The sequence below is a fragment of the Trichoderma breve genome, chromosome 2 (assembly GCF_028502605.1).
Source record: "Trichoderma breve strain T069 chromosome 2, whole genome shotgun sequence".
Classification (NCBI taxonomy): Eukaryota; Fungi; Ascomycota; class Sordariomycetes; order Hypocreales; family Hypocreaceae; genus Trichoderma; species Trichoderma breve.
In genome coordinates, this window is record NC_079233.1 from 3,001,597 (window position 1) to 3,027,485 (window position 25,889).

General features: G+C 48.9%; 8 protein-coding genes across 8 annotated transcripts; 3 read left to right on the forward strand and 5 right to left on the reverse strand.

Moving 5' to 3' along the window:
- Nucleotides 1-779: 779 nt before the first annotated feature.
- T069G_03136 (uncharacterized protein) lies at nucleotides 780-1,238 on the reverse strand (the record flags this gene model as incomplete). Its single annotated transcript, XM_056170346.1, has 2 exons — nucleotides 780-940; nucleotides 1,004-1,238. The coding sequence occupies 2 exons, from the start codon at nucleotides 1,236-1,238 to the stop codon at nucleotides 780-782; spliced, it is 396 nt and encodes a 131-aa protein (XP_056031238.1).
- Nucleotides 1,239-1,870: 632 nt separating this feature from the next.
- T069G_03137 (aldo/keto reductase family domain-containing protein) lies at nucleotides 1,871-3,150 on the reverse strand (the record flags this gene model as incomplete). Its single annotated transcript, XM_056170347.1, has 5 exons — nucleotides 1,871-1,938; nucleotides 2,019-2,427; nucleotides 2,491-2,555; nucleotides 2,637-2,751; nucleotides 2,824-3,150. The coding sequence occupies 5 exons, from the start codon at nucleotides 3,148-3,150 to the stop codon at nucleotides 1,871-1,873; spliced, it is 984 nt and encodes a 327-aa protein (XP_056031239.1).
- Nucleotides 3,151-4,614: 1,464 nt separating this feature from the next.
- On the forward strand, nucleotides 4,615-7,964 carry T069G_03138 (nrap protein nucleotidyltransferase domain 4 domain-containing protein; the record flags this gene model as incomplete). Its single annotated transcript, XM_056170348.1, has 2 exons — nucleotides 4,615-4,857; nucleotides 4,917-7,964. 2 exons carry the CDS (start codon nucleotides 4,615-4,617, stop codon nucleotides 7,962-7,964), a joined length of 3,291 nt encoding a protein of 1,096 aa, XP_056031240.1.
- Nucleotides 7,965-8,368: 404 nt separating this feature from the next.
- T069G_03139 (uncharacterized protein) lies at nucleotides 8,369-12,271 on the reverse strand (the record flags this gene model as incomplete). Its single annotated transcript, XM_056170349.1, has 3 exons — nucleotides 8,369-9,456; nucleotides 9,529-11,749; nucleotides 11,807-12,271. 3 exons carry the CDS (start codon nucleotides 12,269-12,271, stop codon nucleotides 8,369-8,371), a joined length of 3,774 nt encoding a protein of 1,257 aa, XP_056031241.1.
- Nucleotides 12,272-13,523: 1,252 nt separating this feature from the next.
- On the forward strand, nucleotides 13,524-15,282 carry T069G_03140 (ubiquitin carboxyl-terminal hydrolase, family 1 domain-containing protein; the record flags this gene model as incomplete). Its single annotated transcript, XM_056170350.1, has 7 exons — nucleotides 13,524-13,662; nucleotides 13,750-13,823; nucleotides 13,955-14,049; nucleotides 14,101-14,200; nucleotides 14,271-14,511; nucleotides 14,611-14,664; nucleotides 14,735-15,282. 7 exons carry the CDS (start codon nucleotides 13,524-13,526, stop codon nucleotides 15,280-15,282), a joined length of 1,251 nt encoding a protein of 416 aa, XP_056031242.1.
- A 484-nt stretch (nucleotides 15,283-15,766) lies between these two features.
- T069G_03141 (transglutaminase-like superfamily domain-containing protein) lies at nucleotides 15,767-17,848 on the reverse strand (the record flags this gene model as incomplete). The annotated part of the gene is made up of 4 exons (XM_056170351.1): nucleotides 15,767-15,941; nucleotides 16,007-17,106; nucleotides 17,160-17,337; nucleotides 17,412-17,848. The coding sequence occupies 4 exons, from the start codon at nucleotides 17,846-17,848 to the stop codon at nucleotides 15,767-15,769; spliced, it is 1,890 nt and encodes a 629-aa protein (XP_056031243.1).
- Nucleotides 17,849-19,345: 1,497 nt separating this feature from the next.
- On the forward strand, nucleotides 19,346-23,059 carry T069G_03142 (uncharacterized protein; the record flags this gene model as incomplete). Its single annotated transcript, XM_056170352.1, has 1 exon — nucleotides 19,346-23,059. One exon carries the CDS (start codon nucleotides 19,346-19,348, stop codon nucleotides 23,057-23,059), a length of 3,714 nt encoding a protein of 1,237 aa, XP_056031244.1.
- Nucleotides 23,060-24,074: 1,015 nt separating this feature from the next.
- T069G_03143 (caspase domain-containing protein) lies at nucleotides 24,075-25,875 on the reverse strand (the record flags this gene model as incomplete). Its single annotated transcript, XM_056170353.1, has 7 exons — nucleotides 24,075-24,100; nucleotides 24,160-24,329; nucleotides 24,386-24,824; nucleotides 24,891-25,286; nucleotides 25,343-25,427; nucleotides 25,521-25,629; nucleotides 25,793-25,875. The coding sequence occupies 7 exons, from the start codon at nucleotides 25,873-25,875 to the stop codon at nucleotides 24,075-24,077; spliced, it is 1,308 nt and encodes a 435-aa protein (XP_056031245.1).
- Nucleotides 25,876-25,889: the final 14 nt, after the last annotated feature.

Genomic DNA, 25,889 nt, shown 5'->3' on the forward strand with positions numbered 1-25,889 from the left:
CCTACACCTGCCCTTGGAAGGAATCAAGTCAATGGCATCTTTTCATTCTGCAATATTCATTTATGCCTTATTCTAAAGCTGCTTGATGACTACAGAATCTTCATTCTTAATATTATTGTATTATTCTCGCTCTTATAACCATCTCATCACATGTGCATCCTCTCGTGGTTTGCAGGCTTATGCAGGCTTCGGCAACGGGGCCCCGATTCCGAAAGAAATCCCCTAACTCCCCTCTATCCTCGGCCAATTTGGGGGAATTTGCCATAGCTTGCCATAACTTGCCGGCGGCGCTATATTCGTTTTAACCTGCTGACTACTCTCCGTACTGCATGGCTAAATTCACATCTAAAGACATCAAACTCGAATACTGATTGTATTAGGTTCGGCAATTTCATCTCGGTTACTCAAAGACGGCTTCTTGGGTACGGAGAACCCGTGATCAATCAACACTACTCCACGCCACTAACCTGCGTCTTTGCTACATCATCTGAAGAAAATGACCTTGGTGCACTTCAGATTTTTTTTGTCACTACTAACATGAAATCAGATTACATGTTTGAAACCACCGAGAGTGACCATGAAGCGTCATCGGGCGTATTGTTACATCTACTTACTAAAGCATATACCTGGATTGCATACAGCTCATCCAAAACCTTCATACAAGATGATGTTCTTTTTCTAACGCCAAACGAATTTCAAAGCCTCAACATTGCTGGCAATTTTTTCCCGGTCAAGAACACTCCCCGAATCCAAATCCAAATTCAACGGCTAGACCCATTCTATGGGTTGTGGCACACAACTTCAATGTTATTGCCTGCTGCATCCAGCACAAAGGCAGCATAGTAGTTGGCGTGATAATGCGCTCGCACGCCAGGTGCGCCATTATCTTGCCCTCCAGCCGAAACCGCTGCGGCGTGGAACGCGTCTACCGCAGCTCGGTCTATTGAAGTTGTGTCAATAACATACTCGTACAAACATCTATCAGTCCAGCATAGACTCTTACCTGAAGCGCGGAATGCAATGTGTGCCTTGGTGGCTTCCTCCTTGGCTCCCTTTGCCCAAAAGTCAGCAACTTTATAGCCCTCTCGGGCGTCGAGCTTTGAACCAAATCCAACGGTGTACTCTCCAAACTGATAGGCGATTTCGTATCCAAGTGGTTCGAGGGCCTTGACGTAAAGCGCCACGCACTCCTTGAATTTGTCCTCGGGGACTGAAATGGAGGTGTGGTCAATGGCCATTGTGACTTGTTATTTATGGCTACGCTGATGGTTTGTAAAGAAGAGACGTGTCGTTTGATTCTGATTTGATTGTTTACGTCTGCCATGGACAATCTCTCAGTATATATAACTTCACTTTGTCTGCGGGCCTCGGCCCAGCGAAGCCCGGCCCTCAATACGACCTTCTGCCAAGTACGCTCGGAGGGTAGAGAACGCCGCTGGTCAAATTCCTGATCCGATTACTGAACCAGTTACTGGATTCACAAGGATTCAGTGTCAACTGCACACACACGCAGACTGCGCCATGTTGAACACGGCGTGCGCTTTGTTGAAGTGGACAATAAAAACCACACAGAGTAAGCCGCCCAACTTAGCTTCTGCTGTTTCCAAGATTTTGTCGCGCTTCCTTGCATTCACCATATTAAAATGGGTGCTTCGGGACGGAAGATGGCGGACTTCCGCGCCGCTTGTTTCTTTAGCTTCATCGTTAAGGTTATTGACAATTGACCGCGGAGTCATTCACCGTACAACTTGAATGTGGCTTGTTGTAATTGGATAGTTGATTTAGCTTGCTGCAGTGCTATTTCCTAAAAGACACAAAGACACCCTGACGTTGATCAATCTCACTGCACTACATTCCCCAAAGGTCATCTTTACGCGTTTACGATGATCTGATTCGTGGTTTTGCTTTCCTTCTCATCTCCGAAGATGTTGATATTCCCTGTTTTTAGCAGGTCAGTCAGTGCTTTGCATAAAGCTGAGGATCAGAAGGAGTCTGGGTAGAATTGATGCTCCACTTACACTCGCATCCGGGAAGGTTGAGTCGTTGTGGGGTTTCACCAAACTTGTCGAGGTCTCGGATAGCTTGGTCATCAAGTCCGACTTCCTGAAAGTTTTCCAAGATACGCTCCGGTGTGACCGATTTGGGGATGACGGTGTGGCCGTCAAGCTGAGACCAGGCGAGAATGACTTGTGCTGGAGTGACGGTCTTGCCCTGGACCTTGGAGAGACGCTCTGCGATGGCCTTGACCTCTGGGACGTTGACGAGCAACGGCAGGCCGAAGAAATTGTTTCCAAATGCGGAATACGCTGTGATGACGATGCCCTTTTCCTTGCAGTAGTTGATCAGAGGAGGGTTGGGGATACGAGGGTGTCTCTCAATTTGGTTGACAGCAGGAACAATGCCCGAGTCTTTGATGATTGCCTCCAACTAGTTACAGAAATGACTGTGTGAGCGGTTGAAGCAGTACCTTGATATGGTGGATCAACTTACGTGCTCAATTGCAAAGTTTGAGACACCAATTGAGCGAACCTTGCTCTTCGGTAGCTGAGTCATGGCTATAAAGCAAACAGGTGTCAGTCAAACATCTCGCTCTACTAGAGTCTTATTTGAGCTCAGGACAGGATTTGCGCACTTACCCTTCCATGTCTGGCAAATTGAAACTTCATTGTCGAGGAGGATTACGCCGCTTGCAGATTTGGGAATGAGTTCCTTGCCTGGGGCAAAAGCAACTGGCCAGTGTACGAGGTAGAGCTATCATTGTTCAGAGTTAGACGCGGCCCTACTATATCAATTGCGCCAGCTAGCGGTACAAGAAGCACTTACATCCAAGTAATCAAGTCCAAGCTCCTCAAGGGTATCGTCAAGCGCAGGCTCGACATCTTGCGGCCGATGGCTGTTGTTCCACAGCTTGCTAGTAATGAAGATATCTTCACGCTTTAGGCCAGGGATTTCTGCAAGGGCCTTCTTGATTCCCTTTCCGACCTCGACTTGGTTCTCGTAGATCTTGGCGAGATCAAGATGTCTATAGCCAATCTTGAGGGCCTCGTAAACACCTTGGCCAACGACACCAGGGGCAGACTGCCAAGTGCCGTAACCCAGAGTTGGGAACTTGTGGCCGGTGTTGAGGAGAACGGTGCGTCCGAGAGACATGTTGATGTTTGTGCTGTCGAGTACAGGTTTGAATAAATTGAGTGAATTGTACTGATGATAGAATTGGTTGAACCTGAGGGGATCTTGCAGTATTTATCTACCCCGTTCTGAGATCTTTGCTTTCTTTTTTGTTCTCCATTTTAAAGGATTTTCAGCAACTATACCGAGATCATTAGGAGTGGTCTGTCAAGATCATGGCAACTAGTGCGAGGAGATTAAAGTCATTGGTCTATCAATGATATCAGACCTTGTTCAAAAATCCACGAAATCGCAGACTTGGTAACTTCATCCGTCGCTATGTTCCGAGGCGCTATAGATCCCAACGGAGCTTCCACTTCTAAACTCCTGCCGCTTTTTTTTAAAGACAAATTTATTATCAGAATCTATCAACGAACGTCATCAAGTCAGCACCTTTTACGAATTCCAATCTACTAAGGCATCTCCATGGTGGAGACATGTTGCTCAGGTTGTTTCTAGAATGAGGCTAAGAAAACACCGGTTCACATGCCAGCTGAGGAGAAGCAATAGGCAACCAAGGCGAGCTTCGACGCTTTGCAAAGCACGCTATGCAACTTCCTCCGTCTCCACTTACTTTAACGGTAACTAAGCCGAGTGCTCTTATATCCGTGTATTAAAAAGTGGGCAATAGTTGGCAAGAAAAAGACTATTACAGGACCACGGCCAGGAGTCATCGGCGGTTAATGTTTGTGCCGAAGCATAGATCGGACACAGGGGTCGCAATGATTCCAAGATCTCAGTGTTTATCTGCTGCAGAAAATAGATCCCCCATTAGACTAGCCGGCATTAGTTGCTTCTCTGTAAGAAATGCCGCTTCTAGCAAGTTTGCACCTTGAATTCCCAAAATTCTCAGAGGTCCTGCGTGTGTAAGTCGCGGTGGATATGTAAGCCTACTTACCTATTCACAAGCCACCAACGCCTGGCTCCATGCTAGTTGTAGAGACTATCGCCTTAATCTCATATTTGTTTCTTCGTCTTTTATTCCTATTAAGCGACGGATATTTTCCTTCTATGCTCTACCATGCTTGTCTTTGATTGGCCCCCAAAGTGCATCTTCTTCAGTGAGTTTGCTTGGAAGAACTAAGCTACCGTACACGTACTCTGGATTATCAATACCTGTCATAGAGAAGCGGCTCAAACAAAAAATGATGATTTGAAATCCTATCAAGCATTGTATCGTAACTACTATCATTCTGCTTCATCGACTTCATAATTGTTATGGACTCTGTAAGTAAGAAGTGATTGAACACTTAAACGCTGCTTCATTGTGCATGGAGCACCTCAGGTGCAGCTACGCTAGAACCGTTATGGAACTAAGTTCTTATCAGCGAGCTTATCGCCCCGCGACTCTCAGTATCAAGCAAAAAAAAAAATTCCCATACGACATGCGCTCAACACCAAGCTTGCCTACACCAAGCCACGGTGCACGAGATGCCGAGCGACACCATGGAATCAAGCTCGAAGCGCCGCAAGATTGGCCATGAGGGCGGAATCCGACATTCTGGTCTTATCGACTTTGAGTCGCGAAACACGGCCCGCGTCAACGCTGCTAGCACCTTTGTCCTGCAGACGGATGAGCTGCTGAAGGAGGCCAAGCCGAACTACGAAAAGGCACTCCATGGTGTTGATGGCCAATTGCACCGACTTAAAAGCATAATTGATTCAATTGAGCCTCATGATCCTAGGCCAGTGAGTTTTACACGAGCTCGAAGTGTAAAGAGCTATCAAGAAGTCCTAACACGATTCAGATTTCCGAGGCCACCATCAAGTTCGAAAAAGAGCATCGCATCGTTATTCCGTTTCCCGACCCAAAACCAGCAAAGGATGCCCCGTACAAGGTCTCTTATGCACCTCCATCACAATGCAACGTCGTTGGAAGCTATGTTTCTCGAACAATGATCAAGACGCAGTCCGAATTTGGAATCGACATGGTCGTCCAGATGCCCGCCTCGTTATTCCAAGAGAAGGACTACACAAACATGCGATACTTCTACCGCCGGGCCTACTACATTTCGTACATTGCCGCTCGTGTGCGCAAAGAATTTGCCGACGATATGGACCTGAGCTTTGAGAACTTGAACGAGAACCCTCTGCTGCCGATTGTCGTCCTCCGACCTAAAGCTTCGAACGATGGAAGCGATGAGCGAGAGGCCAAGAAGAAGGCCAAGAAGTCATCTTACACCATCAAACTTATTCCTTGTGCTCCTGATGACCTATTCCCTTGGTCCAAGGTGACGCCCAAGTCGAACAACAACCGACTGGGCGAGGTGGACGAAAAGAAGGCTGCTCAACAAGCAACACCGTTTTACAACTCCACTCTAAATGCCGAGCGAACCTTTATTCCTTACCTACGACTACTTACCCATATCAAGAAGGAATGCCCTGCTTTCCCTGATGCTTGCATCCTTGGAAGAACGTGGCTTCAGCAGCGTGGCTTTGGCAGTGCCATCTCTCAGGGAGGCTTCGGCCATTTCGAATGGGCGGCCATGATTGCTTTGCTCTTGCAGACAGGCGGTAGAAACGGGCAAGCGGCTCTATCGACCTCGCTGAGTAGCACCGAGCTATTCAAGGCAGCGCTTCAGTTTTTATCTACAACCGATCTCAGCAAGAAGCCGTACACATTTGGTTCTTCTAGCGTTTCCGTGGATACTGTTCGAGAGGCTGGTCCTGTCATGTTTGACCCCGTCAGACAGCTCAACCTCTTGTTCAAGATGACTCCATGGTCGGCCAGCTTGCTGCAGACCTACGCAAGGTCAACTACTGATCTCCTCGCCGATGTCATGGCGGACAAATTCGATCCTACCTTTATCATCAAGGCCGATGTTCCGTTTCAAACATTTGATGTCATTTTCGAGATCCAGAGCTCCGATGTGGCAAAATTCTCTGAAACAGCTGACCGCAGGGGTGCCGTGACCAACTTCTGTCTCGAAGCATACAAACATCTCAAGCGGGCCTATGGCGACCGAGCACAACTTGTACAATTCCAGCTACCCCAGAGAGGACACTGGTCGCTGTCCAAGCCTCCAGCCAAAGAAGTCCTGCGTGTCCTTGTTGGGGTCATCTTTGATCCAGCCCACATGCCAAGACAGATGGAGTTTGGTCCACCCGCGGAAGAGCAAAAGGAAGCCGCAAAATTCCGACAGTTTTGGGGTGACAAGGCTGAATTGCGACGTTTCAAAGACGGTAGCATTCTGGAGTGTGTTGAGTGGTCCAGTAAGCTTCCGTTGCAGATCTGCGAGGAGATTACCCATTACACTCTCCAGCGGCATTTGAAGATTTCAAAAGATCAAGTGACAACTATCGGTGGTGCCTTTTCTTCCATCATCAGTCTTTCACATCTAGACAAGTCGGCCTTTGATTCAGCCAGACAAGCATTCCAAGACTTTGAAAGAGATATCCGCAACCTCGAAGAATTGCCACTGCACATCAGACAGCTCTCCCCTACGTCCTCATCCGCGCGCTATGCGTCCATCGAGCCGCCGCTGGTGGGTTACCATAAGGGATCCATCGAACTCATGGACGTGAACCTTTACTTTGAAGCATCAAGCAAGTGGCCCGAGAATCTCACGGCCATTCAAGAGGCAAAGGTTGAATTCCTTCTCGACATTGACAGGAGATTGAGAAAGGCGAATGAAAAGATCAGCACATACTTGGGCCGCGAGAACAAGGAACTCGGCATCGAGAACTTGGCTTTCCTCGATATCATATACGAGAACGGGGCAGCATATCGGCTGAGGATACACTGCGACTTGGAAGAGAAGCTCCTCGAACGGCAAGTCAAGAACAAGACGCTCGAACCTCGTGTTCGCGAAGAAGCTGAGGAGGCCTTTGTGAAGCTCAACTGGCTGTACAACACTCTCCCGCTGCACACCCAGACCATTGCAACATTCTGCACTCGCTTCCCGCCCCTCTCGTCAACCATCCGACTAGTCAAGCATTGGTTCAACTGCCACAAGCTGACCGGCCACATCCGCGAAGAGCTCATCGAGCTCTTCGTCCTCCACGCCTTCCTCCAGCCCTACCCCTGGAAACAGCCATCATCCGTAGTCACTGGTCTGCTACGAACGCTCTTCTTCCTTTCAAAATGGGACTGGCGCGACGAAGCCTTGATTGTTGACACAGGGGAGGATCTCTCCGAAGACGACCGCTCGTCTCTCCACCACGAGCTTCAAACATGGAGGAAACGAGACCCCAACATGAACGACAAGGTCATGTGTGTAGCCACCTCCCACGACCAATCCGGCCTCGCATACACCCGCAACGGACCTTCAAAGCTAGTCGCCTCCCGCATGACACATCTCGCAAAGGCAGCCTGCAAGCTGGTCCGCGAAAAGGGCATCCGCCTCGATCCGTCTCTCCTGTTCGAGACCGCCCTTCAGGACTACGACGTCCTATTCCATTTGTCCTCCAAGGCCATCAAATCCATCGTCCGCGAAACGGCCGTCGAGTCCGGCGGAAGAAAACAGTCTCAGTTCAAGAACCTCGATGCCCTGACGGCATCCGTCCCGCTGCCCATTCGCGCTCACCCGACGGACGTCTTCATCGAGGAGCTTGAGCGTGTATATGAAGATACACTGCTGTTTTTCAAGGGCAGCGCAGATGATAGTGTAGTGGCCGCTCTTTGGAACCCTCGACTGCAGAAGCAAAAGTTCAGAGCAGGCCTGCCGTATAACTTCCACTCCATCAAGGGTGACGGCGACCAGGTCGAGTTGAATCGCAAGGCGGTTCTCCTGGAAATTGCGCGAGCGGGAGGAGAAATGATTAAGAAAATCGAGTTAGCAGACGAGGACGAGTAAATTAACTTGGCCGACAAGCCATAATTTTTGGACATGATTTGTATATAGCACCCTTCTACGTTAAAAAGTCCAATGCAAAATGGACATGGCATTTTATCCAGCTTATAGCGGTTTCTCAACCAATCAGAAACCCCTTTTCTTCATTAGAATACTACAAAAACACTTTGAAAAATAATTTTCCAGTTCGTCAACCTAGTTTCTTCCATACTCAAAAACGCCGTGCCATGGTATAAAGTGCATATGTACAGAATGTATCCCATCCCGCCTACAGTTCCAGCCTCCCCCCGGCCAATCAATTCATGTGTTACAAGATTATTTTCCTTCTCCCCCCATTCCATATCTCATCTCTGAATTCGTCGCAGCATGTCTATCTTTTTCGTTTTCCAATCTATGACGCTCGCCTTCTATCGTCCCTTCTTTTGCTCCACTTGTTGCATGGAAAAGGAGCAGAACTTGTCCTTAATTGCAACAACTTCGTATGTACCCTCCTGGCTAGCCTTGACGACCTTGCTGTGTTCGTACGAGACGTCGTGTCTCGTCTCGAGTACGATACTTCGTTGGCCCTTTTTGGCGTTGCTGCTCCGTGTGTAAGTGAATTCAAACGGAGGGGTGCCCCAGAATTCGAAGAGAATGTCCACCTCGTTTCCTTCGTGGATATCAACTCGAGAGTGTTTACCACGGCTGATCTGCACGCTAGGTAGAGGGTGAATGGTTTTGGGGATATTAACAGCGGCACGGCATTCGCTGGCCTTGTCGGAGATGCTAGTAATGATAAACTCGCCAGGCTTCTCAGCAATACGTCGGAAGCTGGTAGTCTGTGACTTTGCATGCCATTGGCCGTTGAAGTCGTAAGCAATGTCAAATGGCGGAGTACCAGAGAGGGTATAAGCAATACGCTCGCCGATGCAGTAATCGTTGCGAGACTCCAGTGGGTATATTGATGGGGCGTCGTACAGTTGGACTTGGATAGATGGCCCGCCAATGTCGTATTTCCTCAGGCAGCCTCGGGCATCGCGGACGGTGCGGATGAGCAGCTGCTGATTGCCAAGGCGGAGATGCTGTCGAGGAATAGACATGCCATAAGAATTGGTTTGAATGGAAGGAATTCTGTAGGTTTCCGGAGGGGATCCGACTTGATGCTTGATTTCCACCTCGACGTTGAAGGGGGGAACACCGGTAAGAGTGATAGGGATCACGTCTTCTTGCTCTTGCTCTTCCAGACAGTATTTGAACGTCTGGCCTGGCTTGGAGAAAGTTGCGGACGGCTTCGCGTTCACACGTTGCTGAACTGTTAGGGGGTTGAAATGCTTATCTGTGTTGTAGAGATTATCTGCCAATCCAGAGAATTTGTAAGTGTAATCGCCAGCCTTGGACGTGTCCATGGCAACAGCAGCCTTGGACAAGGCGGCGTCGAAACGTCTCGAGCTCAGTGAAGCGGCGCCCTGTACCGGCTTATGTCTGACCTCGTATTCAACGTGGTATGGAGCGGATCCTGTATGGCTAAAGTCAGTATGCCGTGCACTACTCGGGACTCGTCTACTTATGACGCCAAAAGGAAGCTTACCTTTCATCTTGACTTCAAATCCATCAACATCACCTTCACAAATCTCCTGCTTGACAAACACGCTGCCAGCATCTTTGATGCTATTAGACGGGACGATGGTAATCTCTGGTCGAGGAAACCAATCGACTTCAAACTTGGAGGCTGAGGGTTCAACGGTTCCAGGGCATTGCTTGTCCACAATATCAACAAGCTCGTAGGTGCCTCGGGACCTGACTAAAAGGTAATCATTTGGCCCGTTAACAGTCTTGGTGATGATATCGGTCGGCCTGTCCAAGTTTCGATAGGAGACGGTCCAAGGAGCCTCTCCCTGAAGGCGAAGTGGCAGGCGAAGAGCCGTATCTTCGATGGCCATAATGCTGTTCTTTTGCTCAATCAATCCGAAAGCACCTCTAGGTCGCTGGCGACGCACAGAGATCTTGAGTTGATCTTGCAAGAAAGTTCGACATCCTCGCTGATCCTGGACACTGCTGAGGGCAAGAATGTATTCTCCACCCTTTGTCAAAGTTGATGTCTGGATCTTGAAGTGACTATCTTCAATCTTGGTTGCACGTCCAGGCTTGCGCTTGCCGTCGTGGATAATCTCCCATTCTAAACTGAATGGCGGGTCTCCAGCAAGCACGACGTCAACGTCCACTTCAGATTCGAGACATGCGTTGATTGTCTTCTCAGGGTTGGAGATGTACGCCGATGCAGCCGGCTTGACTACTTGCTCTAGAACCTTGTCTTCACCTGTTAGGGGTAATCCGGTGTAGACATCGTCGTCGATAGACTTAAAGATGTACTTATAACGTCCAGCCTTTCGAGGAACGAGCTCAATCTGAGATCTCAACGCATCCACACGGTGGGCCTGCTTTTCAACACGTCCATCGGAGATAATGTCGTATCGGACGGTAAATGGAGGTGTGCCGACAAGATCCAAGTCAACGCGGAGACCAACAGAGTTGCCAGCGCATTTGTCGGGTATCTCCTCTGTTCGCAGATTCAGATGAGGTTCCAGGGGATTCAATAGCAAACAAGAGGAAGGCTCATCCACTTCACCAGCACAAGATCCGCTTGAAACAGATTTCAACGTGTAGAGACCAGGCTCTGACACCAAGGGTTTATCGAGAGAATTCTTGGCAAAGTGCTTTCCAATCGAAACCTGGTCACCGTGATCGCCGCTGTTTGTAATCGAATCGATGGGTGAGAACTCCCAGGTAACCTTGTGAGAAGTATCATCCACGGGACCGGGGAGGCCAAAGCTGATGGGTAGTTTGGTTGCACGACCCCTTGCCACCTTGATGGGATTTCTCAAATCGCAACCCTGCATGCGAATCTTGGGTCGCTCTTTGACAGAGAATTTTTGGGTAAGAGATTTCGTCTTGAGTGCATCCAGCTCTTCATAAGTATCCGTATATTTGACAACGTTGCCAAGGGCATCATACACCTCCTCAACCGAATACTCCCAGTCTCCAGTGGTAGCCATTGACTCATTAAGTTGCACAGTGACCTGTTGAGGCTTGACCCAGGATACGTCGTCGCCGTTGTTAAGATCCAAGCCGGAAGTGCTGACCAGTGGCGAGGTAAATCCCTCTGGCTGCAGACTCTGAAAGTGGAAAGCATGGCTTTTTCCATTGATTGATCGCGAGTATTTAATCTTCAATGGTGGCGTGCCGACAACGTCGAGCGACAGGTTGGACAAATCACGAATACATCGGTTCGGAGAATCGGCCGTTCGAATCTTGGCTTGTGGGCAAGGCACCACATATGTATCCCTGACTGGTCTCTGAACCTCGAGCTTATACTCATCCAAAACCTTGCTTAGTCGATAGATGCCCGGTTTCTTGACTGGGTATGTCCAATGAAACGGGACATGATCAGGGTCCGCATTGTGTTCCCGAATGATCTTGGCCACCTTGTTTATCTCTCGGTTCGGAATCTTGATGGTTTCTTCTTTGCCAGTATCCAGATCAAGTCGGAGGATCTCAATTTCGGCAGGGACGGTTGAGTTGAAGAAGATTGGGAGAGATGCCGAAGTCTGGGTTTTGGCCGACAAGCAAAAGGGTGTATGGTCGGGGTTGAGAACGGCAGAGCCTTCGGGGAGAATGTTGATGGTTTGCTTGCCCATGATCAACGAGTGGTTGTTTAGGATGTTGGAGACTTTAACGTGGTGTTCGGAGACGGAAATCTCACGATCGTAGAGGACCTTGGCAACACCGAGGAGCCAACCTTGCCACGGAAGCTAGCTCTCAATTAGCAACCCAATGCCGCCTAGATAAATTGACGCGGGTAAACGTACCGGAATGTTAAACATGAGCATGTAATTAGTCACTAGGTGAGATGCAAAAACAGCGGTAACCACGAGCTGGGAGAGCTCCAGCCATGGTATCCTCAGCTCCGGGAGTCCAAAGAGAAAAACAAAGTCAATGAGAATCCATTTCAAAAAGAGCCACCAAGAGGCATCTCCATCTTCCACCACCTGTAGCCAGTCGTAGAGTTTCCATGCCCACAGCAAGACGTAAACAGCAAAAGCGTACAATCGTTGTTGTGGCGCATCGAGGAGCGTCAAGGGAATGACGGGCTGGGTGCTGGAGATGCGAGGAGCTGCTTTCTCCTGAGCCAAAGGCAGCTTTGGGTTTCTGTTCAATCCGAGTTTTGAGCTAAAGGCATCAGCCGGCGGCTCGTTATCGTCTTGCAGCCGTCGTCTGGTGGCGGCAGTTTGGGTTGCTGGGAACCCAGACCGCAGGCGATGAGTCGCGCTCATCGCATTCCGTGGTGTTGTGAGATTGTGCGCAGAGGCATCGGTAGCTACAGCAGCGCACTCGTAGGGCCTTTGCACGGGGGAGCAAAAGCAGACGGAATGGCGTTTCGCTGATGGACTTGCGTTGTCGCGTGTCTTGGGCGAATTGAGTTGGAGATTTGGGGTGCCTGGTGGTTTGACCAAGTTTACCTAATTTTTCAGTGGATGCCCTTTTTTGGCGGTTGAAATGCCGACACGTCCAGACGCGACTTCTGTTGGCTCACTGAAACGGAGCGCCTGGAGCTAATCAACAGCGATGCTGTCAGCGGGATTAGCGGGTTTCTATGCCGAATTCTGCGCTCTGATTGGGTGAAAAGACATCAGGCCGTAGGAGAGCTGTGAATTCTAGCCACTCACCGAGCTAGATTCAGTTCGCTACCAGTGCTCCTGTCAAGATAATGGACATGGCGGCTTGAATGTACTTGGTCTCTACCTACGAGGAGGCTGAAATAAAATACTCTCCATCCTTCTCCTCTGTAGCTCTCATTAGCAAATACACAGCAAAGAGACATATTATCAGCATCTCGTGATGATCGTCCAATAGCTTCTACTTTCAACGATAACCAACGACGCGTATTTGTTTTGTACTCTCTTGTCTAACTACAGGCAGAAGATCGGCATTGAGTACCCGTCATTATACGGCAAGTGACGGAGAAGGCGATGATGATTTGAGCGATACGACAACTGAAAAGACTCATTTCGTCATCCTCTCACGCCAAATTCCTCCAGGATATGCGAGTTTCCTCGGTGAATCCTTATCATGGCCAACAGTTTATCACACAGGTCCGTCATCAGCAAGTAAATGCCCTGAATCAGCACCAAGTCCTGAAGCATCCAATTCACCTTGTTGCCTCATTGCTTCTTCACATCAAACCAAGTCCAACCCGAAAACATCTACACCAATCAAAGAGAAAGGAATATCTGAGCTTGTCTATATTAATCAGCAGGACAAGAACGGATGCCATCTCCAAGTGGCAAAGAAACCACATTGATTTGCCTACTCACTCTATCGCGCACTCATCTTTGCCTCAGCCAGCTGAGCAGCTCGTCCCAATTTGCGAACTTCCTTTTTCATATCACCTTATTCCTTCTCATTCTTTTTTCTACTACACATCTCTCCATACTCTACGTATACCAGAAAACTCGATTGCCTCAGAGACACCCGATTTTAGTCTACTCATCCCTCCACCACAGAATCCTAGTTTGGATAGCAAAGATGTCTAATAGTTTTAGGATCAGTTCTCCAAAAGACACAGATGATGCACCTTCTGAAAGGCCTCTTCGCCGATCTTCCCGGCGGGCCGCATCCATCGCTGTCAAGCCTCCAGAAGCATCCGTAGAAACCTCATCTACCAGTAGCTTGAACGAACGACGACGAAATCCTAAGCGCAAGGCGGCCGAGGCTGCAACAGAATCATTGAACTTACCCGAGAATATGTTAGATGAAGCGCTACGACCTCTCACAACAACGGATATTGAGGAGTGGGAGGGCTGGGTTGAGCTTGAATCTGAACCTGTGAGTTACAGCCGCTTACTTTGCTCCCAGTCGACGCGGTGAAAGGGATGGGGTCCGCTCAACACGGCTATAATGTGATGAACACTCGCCGGATGAGGCATCAAAGCAGAGTACTAACAGATAGCTCTTAGGCATTCTTTAATACCATTCTGCAAGACCTAGGGGTTAAAGACGTCAAGGTGCAAGAACTCTTCAGCATTGACCAAAGCTGGCTAGATACACTCCTGTGAGTTCTAAGAATGCTATCAAGAGGGTTATAAAGCTCACATGCTTGCAGGAAACCGATATATGGCTTGATATTTCTGTTCCAGTATACCTCCGACGCAGACGAAAGCGAAGGGGAAGATGAGACAGGTTCACTGTGGTTCGCCAACCAGGTAAATATCCATCAAGTCCCGTGTGATATCTATTTTTGGGGTCTTCATGTCTAATTTCCATAATGTATAGACGACAAATAATGCCTGTGCTACATTTGCTTTACTCAACATCGTCATGAACGCCCCAAACATTGAACTGGGCGACAAGCTTCGAGAATTCAAGAAGGAGACCAAGGATCTCAACACCGTTCTCCGAGGGCATGCAGTCAGTAACAACAAGTTTATGAGAAGCATCCATAATTCCTTTACCAGGCGCATGGACCATCTCAATGCCGACCTCTGCCTGGAACATGCCGTGTCACATACAAAGAGTAAAAAGGCAAAGACAAAACCCAAGGCCGCAAAGAAAACCAGCAAGAATACAAGAGTGCATGAATCATACGGATTTCACTTTATTGCCTATGTTCCAGTAGATGGGTACGTCTGGGAGCTGGATGGGCTCCGTAGCAAGCCCCATCGAATAGGTGAGTGAACCGATGAAGCAGCCAGGTCCAAGGCTCTTGAAAAACTAATTTACGTTTCATATTTCGAAAGGCCCAATTGCATCCCAAGAGACTTGCTGGACAAATATTGCAAGGCCCCAGATTGAGGGTCGAATATTACAATATGAGGAGAGCCAAATAGCCTTCAATCTCCTCGCTCTCTGCCAACGCCCTGCTGCGCTACACTCTCGCTCCATCGCTCAAGTGGCCGCTACCATCCGCTTCTTGAAAGATCAAATGAAAGACAATTCTGAATTCGCAGATTTAATCAACGGCCAACTGCCGGTCTTGGAAAATCCAGCCGACTTGTCCGAGTTCAATCTCCTGCCCTCCGATATCGAGAACGCAACGTTTCCCAACGCGATAAAAGCAGAAATCTCACGTGTTGCGAGTAATATCGACGAAGCTTATGATCTATATCAGCGGCTTGTAGTCGACCTAAAGGTTGCTATTGGAGAGCACAGAGCCGAGATGATTTCTCTCAGCGTGGATGAGCAACGAGTCAAGGATCGTAAAAAGGATTTCGGTCAGGCTTTGCACAGATGGGTGCAGAAACTCGCAGAGAAGGGCGTACTCGAAGAACTTATCGAGAATTCCTGAGCTTATTGTACAATAGACAAAGGGAAGCGGGAGAAGCGGGCAGAAATTGGCGAGGGGCAGTGAAGGATGGCGGGGGTCTCGAGTATTGCATCGATCGACTCATACAGCGGGCCTACGTTGGGCACATTACGAGGTGCTTGTAGTAATGCAGTGGTACAAATGGGAGAATGAAGCTCAAGCGGATGGGTATGGGGTGATTAATATATAATGTATCCAATGGTATTCCATCACTTCGATGACGAAGTGGCATCAGGTATTCTCTATTTTGAAGCAAGTAATCCCAGAATCCAAGGGGAATAAGAAGAAACGGCGATACTCGCCGGCCGTACGCCTCCGATAAATCTGACTCCAGTCTACCATTCACGTCATGCAACTCATGCTCAGGGGTATATAAATCTTGTAACAAAAAGGGTATGGGAAAGGAGAAAACCGCCTGCGCATGACAGATCCCTACATATCCCAGCATAAAAAGTCACCCTCAAGCCTAATCGAGTGGGAACTCCTCTCGAATATTAGAAATGAACCTGCAGGTGTCGGCGTCAAATCTCTTGAAGAATTTCCCGGCCAAGGGAAACATGCCCTCTTTGACGACGGACGGGTCAGAGACGAGTTCGACATTACGCAGGGCCACCACATGTTGTTCGGGCTCCGTTTCAGTTCTGCGGAAGTGTCAGCGGATGATTATAAGAACAACAAATTTTCGAAGAATAACCGAGAGACTTACATGCACATAAAGCAGAGGGAGTAGTGAGAGCTGGTTGGCCTGGAATTGTGCATATACTGGAGTGAATCTTCCCGAGACTGTTCTTGCGCGCGAGCTTGTTGAGAGCCCCTTTCATGCCAGCTGGTAATAGCGCCAAGCCAGCCATATCGACGATGCCGGAACACTTGGCCAACCTTGAACGGAGGCCCCCTCGGATCATCGCAGAGGTCTCTTCGGTGTACAAGCGGGGCCATGCCATCTGCATCTCGTACAAACTGCCAAAACTGCCAGGGGTTGCCAAAACCAGCGTCGATGTTGCGAGGGAATCCGTCTCTCGGGTTGATGACACTGCTATACAACGGCCACAGGTATTTTTCAACCATCCAAACATCCTCAGGCCAGGCCCCGGGGAATCGACGAAGGAATTTCGCCAATCGCTCGAGCCACGTGGTGTTGTTCGGAGGGGTCAACAGTAATGTAGCCCACGAGGCAGCGTAAAGACAGGCATCGGCATTCATTCTACTGTCTCCGTGCATAAGTTGGCTAAGCTCAGGATGTGCGTGGTCTTGCATGTCTGATATCCTCGCCAGGGTAGCTCTGATATTCTGTGCTGTCCGCATAGCCATTGTTGCTGCTGGGACGGGGGCAAGAAACAATGCGGCGTGCTCCCGCAAACCTAACCGGGTCAACGTCATTTGGAGATATTGCAGTTGAATCTCGTAATCGCTCCCATACGGATCGAGGAACATGCACTCGGGTTGTGCTTCCAGGTCCTCCACAATTTCACCATCCAAAGCATGTCCCGGTGGCGAGTACACAATAGCATGTACATGAGTTGGAAATGCACAGCACCTAGCATCGATATCGAGTCGCGATGCCACGCAGCAGAAGATGGCGGTGGAAATGATTGGGATGGACTCGTGGTCTGGGTGACGCAAAGCTTGGCCGATTAAGCAGTTTCTCAAGTTGCGATAGTTCCTCTCTGGATTCTGTACTCCAGTGAAATTTTGTGCACGAAGCCAGCGAAGCAACTTCAGTGCCTTTCTGCGAGTTGACCAGTTTTTAAATTTTGGGTGGGAAGATCGAAAAGACGTCGTAATCTCATCAAACATCCGTGTAATCTCATCAACTTAGTAAGGGTTACATTATTAAAGCATTGGACTAGAGGACATACATCATCAAGATCACCACGCTGATCATGCAGCACGAACAGGTCGAACGCGCCAAGAGCTCTTTCAAGTTGCTCTCCTGCTAGTCGTACGCTAGACGGCTGGGGGGACAGCATAAGTGACTGCCATTCTTGAATAGCAATATGCTTGTGGATCGTATCCAAGAGTGCATTGCTATAGTATCTACACCACAGTGTGAGTTTGCAAGATGGTCCGAAAGGGGATCACAGGATATAGCAGAGGCTAGAGAAGCGTACCTTCTGGCCAATCCATCTTCAGCAGAGGGGGATGTTTGACATTGCCCCAAAAGAAAATCTTTGGCATCGTACCCGATCTGGCCTATGATTTCGAAGCCTCTTACGCGGTTGACTTTGGTCCGGATGATCTCATCTAATATGGCGGATACTTGCTGGTTGCGAGCACTTCTGAAGATAAAAAGCTCCTTCCAGTCCGTCTCTTGAGCCAGAGCTGCCGCCTTCTTGTAAAACCTGTGCCGGGGGTTCCAGTACTTGAAAGAGCTGCGGCAGTGGTGCCTCCATAGCAGGGGTTCATTGGCAAGGCGATAGAAGCGATGAGACACCAACTGAACGTTGTAAAGGTTGTCGTAAGGCGAGAGATAGTAGAGAAGATGGCCGATGATCTCGTCGGGCATCTGGTCTAGTGATAAGACGCCATCGTAGCGATTCTGCTCCATAGCTGCAGTGATCCACAGAATATGTGAGATGATGAATGCAAGTTTTCAGGACCCCGGATGTTGTGTCTCAGCGACCTTCAAGACAAAATTGCTCCTCTCGCCGCCCTTTCTATCGTGGCGAGAAATCAGATGACAGCGGGCTCTCGGATGTCAACATCGATGCGAAAACGAGGAGCGCCGGTGCCCTCTGCTCTGTAGAATGAAAAAGATGCCGATGCAAATTGGGATGGCCAAACCCTGGCATTTATGCCCGGATTACTCGCATATCGGTCATTGCGACGGATCCTTGGCCATTTGCCATGCATTCCGCCTTTCCCCGCAAACGGGATTCATGCATCTATCGGGGGCTGAATGCAATAAACCGACTTACACCGCGAGATGTAGTTCGTGACGGATAAACGCCGGCACTCGGGTCGTTCTCGAGGGGAGTCCGGATTTGCATTTATGTACTTACTATGAAGTAGATAAGGCATTGAATGGCAAAAGCCAGAGCTCAGTTTCCATGGATACCAGTATCTACGTGACCACTATGTGAAGCGGCAAAGTAAATATTTGAGTCATCGAATACTCTGTAGCCAAAAGCCCAAAATCTTGTACAAGCCTGATTCGGATACCCCGCCATTTTTGCCCAACTTCGCACTGCAGGGTACGTACAGAAGGGTGGTGTAAGATGGGAAAAATCCCCCACATGTAAGTTGTTTGGTGGCACTTCCACATTAGGGATGTTAGAGACTTTACTCTATGGACGTCTACCTTCTACACATAGGTATCTTAGGTGTCCAAAACATTCAGGATGCTTGAGTAAAGGGTACAAAACACTTCATAGTATATTTCAATAAAATTTCTTTTTTTCTTCGCTAATTGCTAGTGTCAAGTACATGAACAAATTCCTGTAACAGGGAAACGTCCATGTTAGTCCGTACCTAGCAGTATAGCTCACCGATATACAAGGGAGAGACCCAAAATTGATAAGACGTTTTAGTTTATACCAAGAAACTTGCGTTTTCATACAAATTGAATTGCCAAAAAGTAAATCATTGTAAAAACTCAATCTCACCCAAGCTCAGAAGAATAATTGAGTTTATCATACTTGAAGAAAAAAGCCACCAGATTGACGCTGAACTTCTGCGGCGCTAGTCCTAACTCGGCATGAATGTAAACAAGGCTAACGCGATAAACAACCAGCACAGATTCATATTTAACCTCCTCGCTCCCACGCGAAACCCTGCCTTGAACATCCCACGCTCTTGTCTCACGGCTCAGTTCAATTTCTCCAATTTACCTGTGCAAATCGCACGCTATTCGCAGTATTCGTTACCGCTACTCTACACCTTTCTTCGCTCTCCGAATTCAGTCACGATTCATCGAGCAGATCTACTACCGCTTGCGCTCTACTTGGCTTCCTCCTACAACAGGCGTTGTTATAAAGCTTGACCTCGAATCACGTCCACGACCAGCTCGCACAATCCCTCGACTCCTCCATAACCAGCCGCCAAAATGGCCCATCATGCCTTTGGCGGCGTGCTCGATACACCACGAAGCAATGCTGGTGACGCGACATATCTTAATCGACTGCCTGATATCTCAGACATTTCTCCCGAAGCATCATTTATCGCTCCAGACAAGGATGACGACTTGCTACACCGACTCCGCAATGGCAGACGCTCCAACTTCAGAACCCCCCGCCGGAAGGGACCGCTTGCGGATCGTCCAAACCTACCGTCGAACATTGGAGGCGGAGAATTCACACCAATGCTCAAGTCCGCTACAATGAACAGCACGAGGAAGAATGGAAAAGAGAACAATGCCGCTGCAAGCACCACTCCGGCTGCACTGAGAACAATCGACGAGGACGAAATGACACCACTTCCGCGAATGGACTTTTCCGTCTATTCAAACCACAACGCATCATACCTCGATACACCACAAATTGCCAGCAGCATCTCTTCGACGCCGATAGGTCCTCCGCCGCGCAGGAATGGAGATATGGGTCCTCTTCAGGACGGCAAGCAACTATCTCTAAGAGAGCAAGAAAATGTCATTGACAAGATCGAGAAGGAGAACTTTGGTCTCAAGCTAAAAATTCAATTTTTGAATGATGCCCTTATGAAATCAGGCCCTGGCTATAATGAAGCAGCTCTAAAAGAGAACACGGAGCTCAAAGTGGAAAAGGTCACAATGCAACGCGAGCTTCAACGACTGAAGAAGCAGATCACCACTGTCGAGCGTGATCTCGAAAAATCTCGCCATCGAGGGCTAGAGTTAGAGGAAAGCGCAAAAAAGAAGCATGCCAACTCCATTGATTTCCAAACCGAGATGGACACATTACGGCAAAATCTCCAAGATCGTGAGACCGATATTGAGGAACTACAGCGCCAGATTTCCGAGGGCCAAGATCAGGATGACAGAGTAGAGACTTTACAAGACGAAATCGAGGATCTAAAAGCAGAGATCCGTGAGAAGGAGGTCATAATAACAGATCAGGAAGAAAGACTGGACACGTTACAACAGACACTTCAGGACTTCGAATCTGAGATGGATAAACTTCAAAACCAAGTTTCTCATGGCGAAGACGGCGAAGAGCGAATCAAAGAGTTACAGGATACTAACGAAGAGCTTCAAGCCGAGCTCCAAGCGCGCGAGACTAATATCAATGAACTGGAGGCCAAGATTGAGGACTTTGAAGCCGAGCTTCAAAATCGCGACGCCAATATCACCGAATTAGAGGGCACGATTGAGGAACTTGAAACCAAGCTCATTGAGAAGCAAACTTTACTGAGAAAGCGGCAAGAAGATATAGACACACTACAACAGAACTTCCAAGCTGTCGAGTCTGAGCGAGATGAGCTACAACTTCAGGTTTCCCAGGGACGAGGCCATGAAGGCCAAGTTCAAAGCCTACAGTTTGACAACAAACACCTCAGGACCGAGCTCCGTGAGAAGCAACGCATCATACAAGACCAAGAGAACAAGCTTTACGATCTCGAAGAGACGAAGAGAAAGCTGAATTCTGCCTTGTCCCAAAAGGAAAAGGCAGAAATGGTTTTGGACGAGTTCGAGGAAGAGAGGGCGAATGTGTCCTTCATTCCCAAAGGGCTATCTCGGCAGCGTGAGCAGAGAATTGCTCAACTTCAGGCAGAGTTTGCAGCATTAGAGAAGAAGGCGGCAAAGCTAGCCATGGATAACAACAATCTCCAAGCGACCGTACAAGAGTATGCTGCAATCGAACAGGAGGCCGCAACACTGCTTACGGAAATCGAAAAGCTCCAAGCAGCCAACGAGAATCTCCAAGCGGTCAACAAAGATCTCAAAACGACCAACAACAATCTCCAGTCTACCAATGACAATCTCCAAACCACCAACGACAATCTCCGAGCTAACAATAGCAATCTCCAAGCAACCGTACAAGAGTTACGACAGAAACACAGCCCCTTTGAACAAAACGGCTTTGAACAGAATGGCTTCGGGCAAAATGGCTTTGGACAAAATGCTTTTGGACAGAAGAATGGTTTTGGGCAGAATGGCTTTGGACGCAACGGCTTTGGCCAGAGCAACTTTGGGCGCAGCAGTTTCGGGCTCTTTGGGCAAGGCCAACAAGATTTTGAACGCCAAAAATTGGAGGCTGAAGTCTACAGTCTGGAAAAGATGCTTTCAGAGGAAAAGAAAAAGGGCCTCGACCTCCAAAAGTTGGAAACTGAAGTTCATAACCTGGAGAAGATGCTCGCAGAGGAGAAGAAGAAGAGTGGCGAGACCGAGGAAGAGATACGAGCCCAGTACGAGGACGAAATCCAGAGGCTAGACGACGAGATCTCGAATCATCAAGCGGAGATTTCGAATCTCAGGATGGAAATTTCCAACCTGGAGTCAGAGGTCGAGGATCTGAGGGCGGTGATTCGGGAAAAAGACAACCTGTACGATAACGACAGTACAGAATGGGAGACTGAAAAACGGATGCTCCAGTCAAGGCGAGACCAAGCCGAGCAAAGGGCTGCCGGTCTTCAGCGGACAGTAGACCGTCTACGCCAAGCTGAGGGCTCTCTCTCCAGCAAGGAAACCAAGCTTCAGGAGGTGATGCAGAGCGAAGCTGATCGCCACCGAAGCGAGGAAGGCGTACTGAATCGACAAATCGACAGTCTTCAGGAGGCATTGGAGACGCGCCAGGGCCTTTTGACTCAGATCCGCAGTGAGCTATCTACTGTCCGCGATGAGCTGCGCCAGACGAAGATCGACTATCAGGCGCAGGTTAACCGGGTGGAGGAACTCGAAATCCGTGGCGCTGCCGAGAACAAGGCATCGCAGACCATCAAACAGCTCCAGCAAAAGCTAATCGACATCGAGGACGAAAAGTCTGCCATGGAAGAGCTGCTCGAGAAGGCAGAAGAGGATGCCGAGGAAATGTCAGCCCAGCATGAACTCGCCATGCAGCGCGTTATACAAAAACTGGAAAAGGTCAAGCGTGAGCGTGATGCGGCCTCTGCATCTCGTTCGGAAACCAACAAGCAGAGCCAGCAGTTGCGAGTGAACCAAGCTGAGCTTGAAAGCCTCGAGCACGACGTTTTGCAGCAGGAGAAGCTCATCGAAAATCTCGTCGCATCAGAGGCCGCCTTGCGACTGAAGCTCGAACGCACCCGCAGCGAGCGAGCGGCGTATCGCGTGAGCGCCGAGAAGCTGCAGAAAGACCTTCAGCTCCTGAAGAAGGAGGCCCAGGAAGTTCAGAGGCATCGTCACCATCGTGGCAGCGCCGACGAGGTGCTGAACACCATTGTAAGGGCGGCCGAGAATACGGAGGCACAGCACAGACAGAAGTCGAGCGACATGATGCTCCAGATGGAGTTTATGCATGCCCGGTGGGAGCGTGAAGCGGCTCTTCGAAAGGACGTCTCATACGCAAAGAAGTTCGTTCAGTTGCAGCTCGATGTCGCAATGGCCTGTAACAAAGCTCAAGTCCGTGAGTTACAAAAGGCCCGCGCCTACGTCCTTCAAAGCCGCCATCCCGTTTCCATACCCGAACTTCCCGCACCGACCCAGTCTCCGACAACTCTCAAGGCCTTCCTCGTCATGGCCCGCTTCATCGCTCGCATGCGCATCGCCGCCCGTAAGTGGGCTCCCCAAGAAGATGTTCGCAAACAGCTCCGCCTGGATATCAGGGAGAAACGTCGTGATAAGCGCATGAAGCTTCTCAGCGCCGTCCCTGTCGAGGCTCTCTACTAAAACATGTACTGCAAAATACAAATACATGTTTGCGGCATATCTAATGCCTAACCTCTCAATATTGTTTTGCGGGGGAGAAGATACCCATATACACCTTTCTATTCTCTTGTCTTTTTTTTTTATTATAATCATTGGTTATTTTTGGGGGGGAGTTGAATCCTAGAGTCTATCTGATTCCTAACGCTAACGACTACTTTTTTCATGAATTGCTTGCAAGGATACGGTTTTATGGATTGGTGATGAAAGGTCAACTATGTACAGGATAGAATCATCTCTTTGTTTTTTTTGGCATGCATCAGGATGGAATCGCCCGGTTGGATTGGGCTGACGGTAGCAATGGCGTTGGGGAGGGAAAGACACTGGATTTGTTTTTTTCGGTATTTTTTTTTACAGAGTTTGAATATTTTTATCAAAACAGCTCGATGTAGCTCATTCGTCTAAATATGGCTCTCCTGGCTATCACGTTGATTGTAGTGATCGTCGTATGTAATCATTCTTTGGGATATTATGCGTAGCTGGATGTCGAAAAAGGACATGTCCCAGAAAACTATCGAGGTACATAACTCAACACACATACATGACAATATGGTATTTACAAGCGACATGTTTGTAAGTTATGCAGTTTAACAACTCTTTATAAATGTTTTATGCTAGCTAATTGCCACGTTCTCGATATATCGTATGCTAGCCCGAAAAGAAATATTTTTGTTTTTCCAAATGAATTCCCATTAATAAAGACCGGCCGTAATCAGGAAGACTAAAACATGGACAAATCGAAGAAGAATAAAAAAAAAGTAATAATCAACAAAATACCCCAAGGGAGAAAAAGAAAAAGAGACCAGCTGGATTTTCCAAATCCCAAATCCGATGAACCACCTATCATGCTTTATTCAGAGCGTCGTATCATCTGTGGCTACATATAGATCATATACAAAAAAGTGATGATAACCGCTTGAACAGACCCGCTCAACCATTTTAATTTATTTTTGTTAAGGAAAGCCAGGGAAAGAATCCTTCACATGACAAATAAGAGATTGGTATCTGCAAAATATGTTAGGAAGAGTACTACCCAACCTGACATATCTGCAAGGGAAACTTACTAAGAGGGTGGCTACAGGAGAGCTGCGGCTTTTGTGTGTATTTTGTAGCGAGCTCGTCTCGGATGCTGTTGAGCAGCTGGACGTAGCTCTGCTGGGGGTTCTTCCTGAGAGCCGTGACAAACGCCCAGGACATGGCACCAGTGGCTTGTGAAGCAATGGTAGCATCGGCACTGAAAAGCACTGTTAGCAATGACTTGACTAGTTAACGTCAAGACAGTTGACTTACGAGGTTTGGTCGTCTTTGCTTCCCGACCACATGATGACGTCGGCAGGAGAAGTCTTGGTTGCGAGGGCCCGGTTGTGGGCTTCTTCGCCAGTGGTGGCCTTCTTGAAGAATCCGATGATATTGTTGGCAACACCGCCGAGATCTCCCTGGCTGTACGAGGAAATGACGCCGAGCAAGCCCTGGCCGGCCTCCTTGGCCAAGTTGGGCTCCTTGAGGATACCTTGTGTAGAATAGATGTATGGCAGGTCGAGTGCTGTGCCGGAATGGCACGAATCGAAGATGGCTGTCAGCCTTACACCTGCCTGCAGGGGGGTGACCATGATGCGGTGCATCTCGTCATCTGTGATGTGTCCATGTTGCCTGAAGTCAACTGGGTAAATGACTTCGTCATATCCATCAGGCTCATCGCCGTCAAGGTCCTTTGTTTGCCCACCGTGGCCTAGGGATGGTCAGCTTGCAAGCTCCGGGCAAGATGCCGAGGAACACAGAAGGGGCAGAAACTTACCGGAATAGTGGAAGAAGAGAGAGTCATTGGGCCTGGCATCCTTGACCAGCCAGTGCATTGCACGGAGGATGTTTTGCTTTGTAGGCTGGCTCATGGGGTTTTGTTGATCGTCAGTCAGAATAACCATGTCTTCTCTCTTGTAGCCAAACTGTTCCACCAAGTAGGCTGTCATGTTTCTGACATCGTTGATGCAGCCTCGCAGCTGGCCACGCTGACCAAAGTAGTTGATACCAATCAGCAGCGCCTTTCTGCGGCCAGTGCAGTTGGAGTATCGGAAAGCATAGCCTGGTGCGCCGTGACCAAAGCTCTGTGGCCCATTCGGAGGGGCCGGAGGATTTCCGCTAGGGCGTCCTTGGCTGTAGCCGTTTGGGGCAGCAGGACCGGGGGCAGGCATGCCTATTTCATCATGTCAGCACACAGCTTTGGAATAAGGAGATTCTCGTTCACCGTACCAGGACGTCCGTTGTAGTTGGGCTGCGGTTGCTGGGCGTAGTTGTATTGCTGCTGGGGAGGGGCGTGCTGCTGAGGATGAGGTTGCTACATTCATCATTGCGTGTAAGCAGTTGCAGAATCCTGAGCAATCTCGTGGTGGTTTTCGATGTATGTCTGGGTCAAGGGCATCGGCCATACCTGGTATGAGTACTGCTGTTGGGGAGGAGCGTGGTAACCGTAGCCGGGCTGGGGAGACGGTTGGTGCCCTTGGGGCGGATAGCCGCCGTTGTAAGTGGGCTGCTGAGGCCTGGAGAGAGGCAAATGGTGTAAGCATCAACGTCCAATGCAGCGATGAAGCAAGATGCGGCTATGTCTGATGAAGCATGGGAAGAGATTGGGGACATCGGGAGCACAATCGCCGGGACAGCGTTGGACATGGTTTGGAAAGGGGAATTGGGAGGATCTCATACGGATAGTAGCCACCCTGCTGCTGGTATTGCTGCTGCGGTGGTGCGGCATAGCCGCCGCCGTTGTAGGCTGGGTATCCAGACATTTTTATTTTTAGGA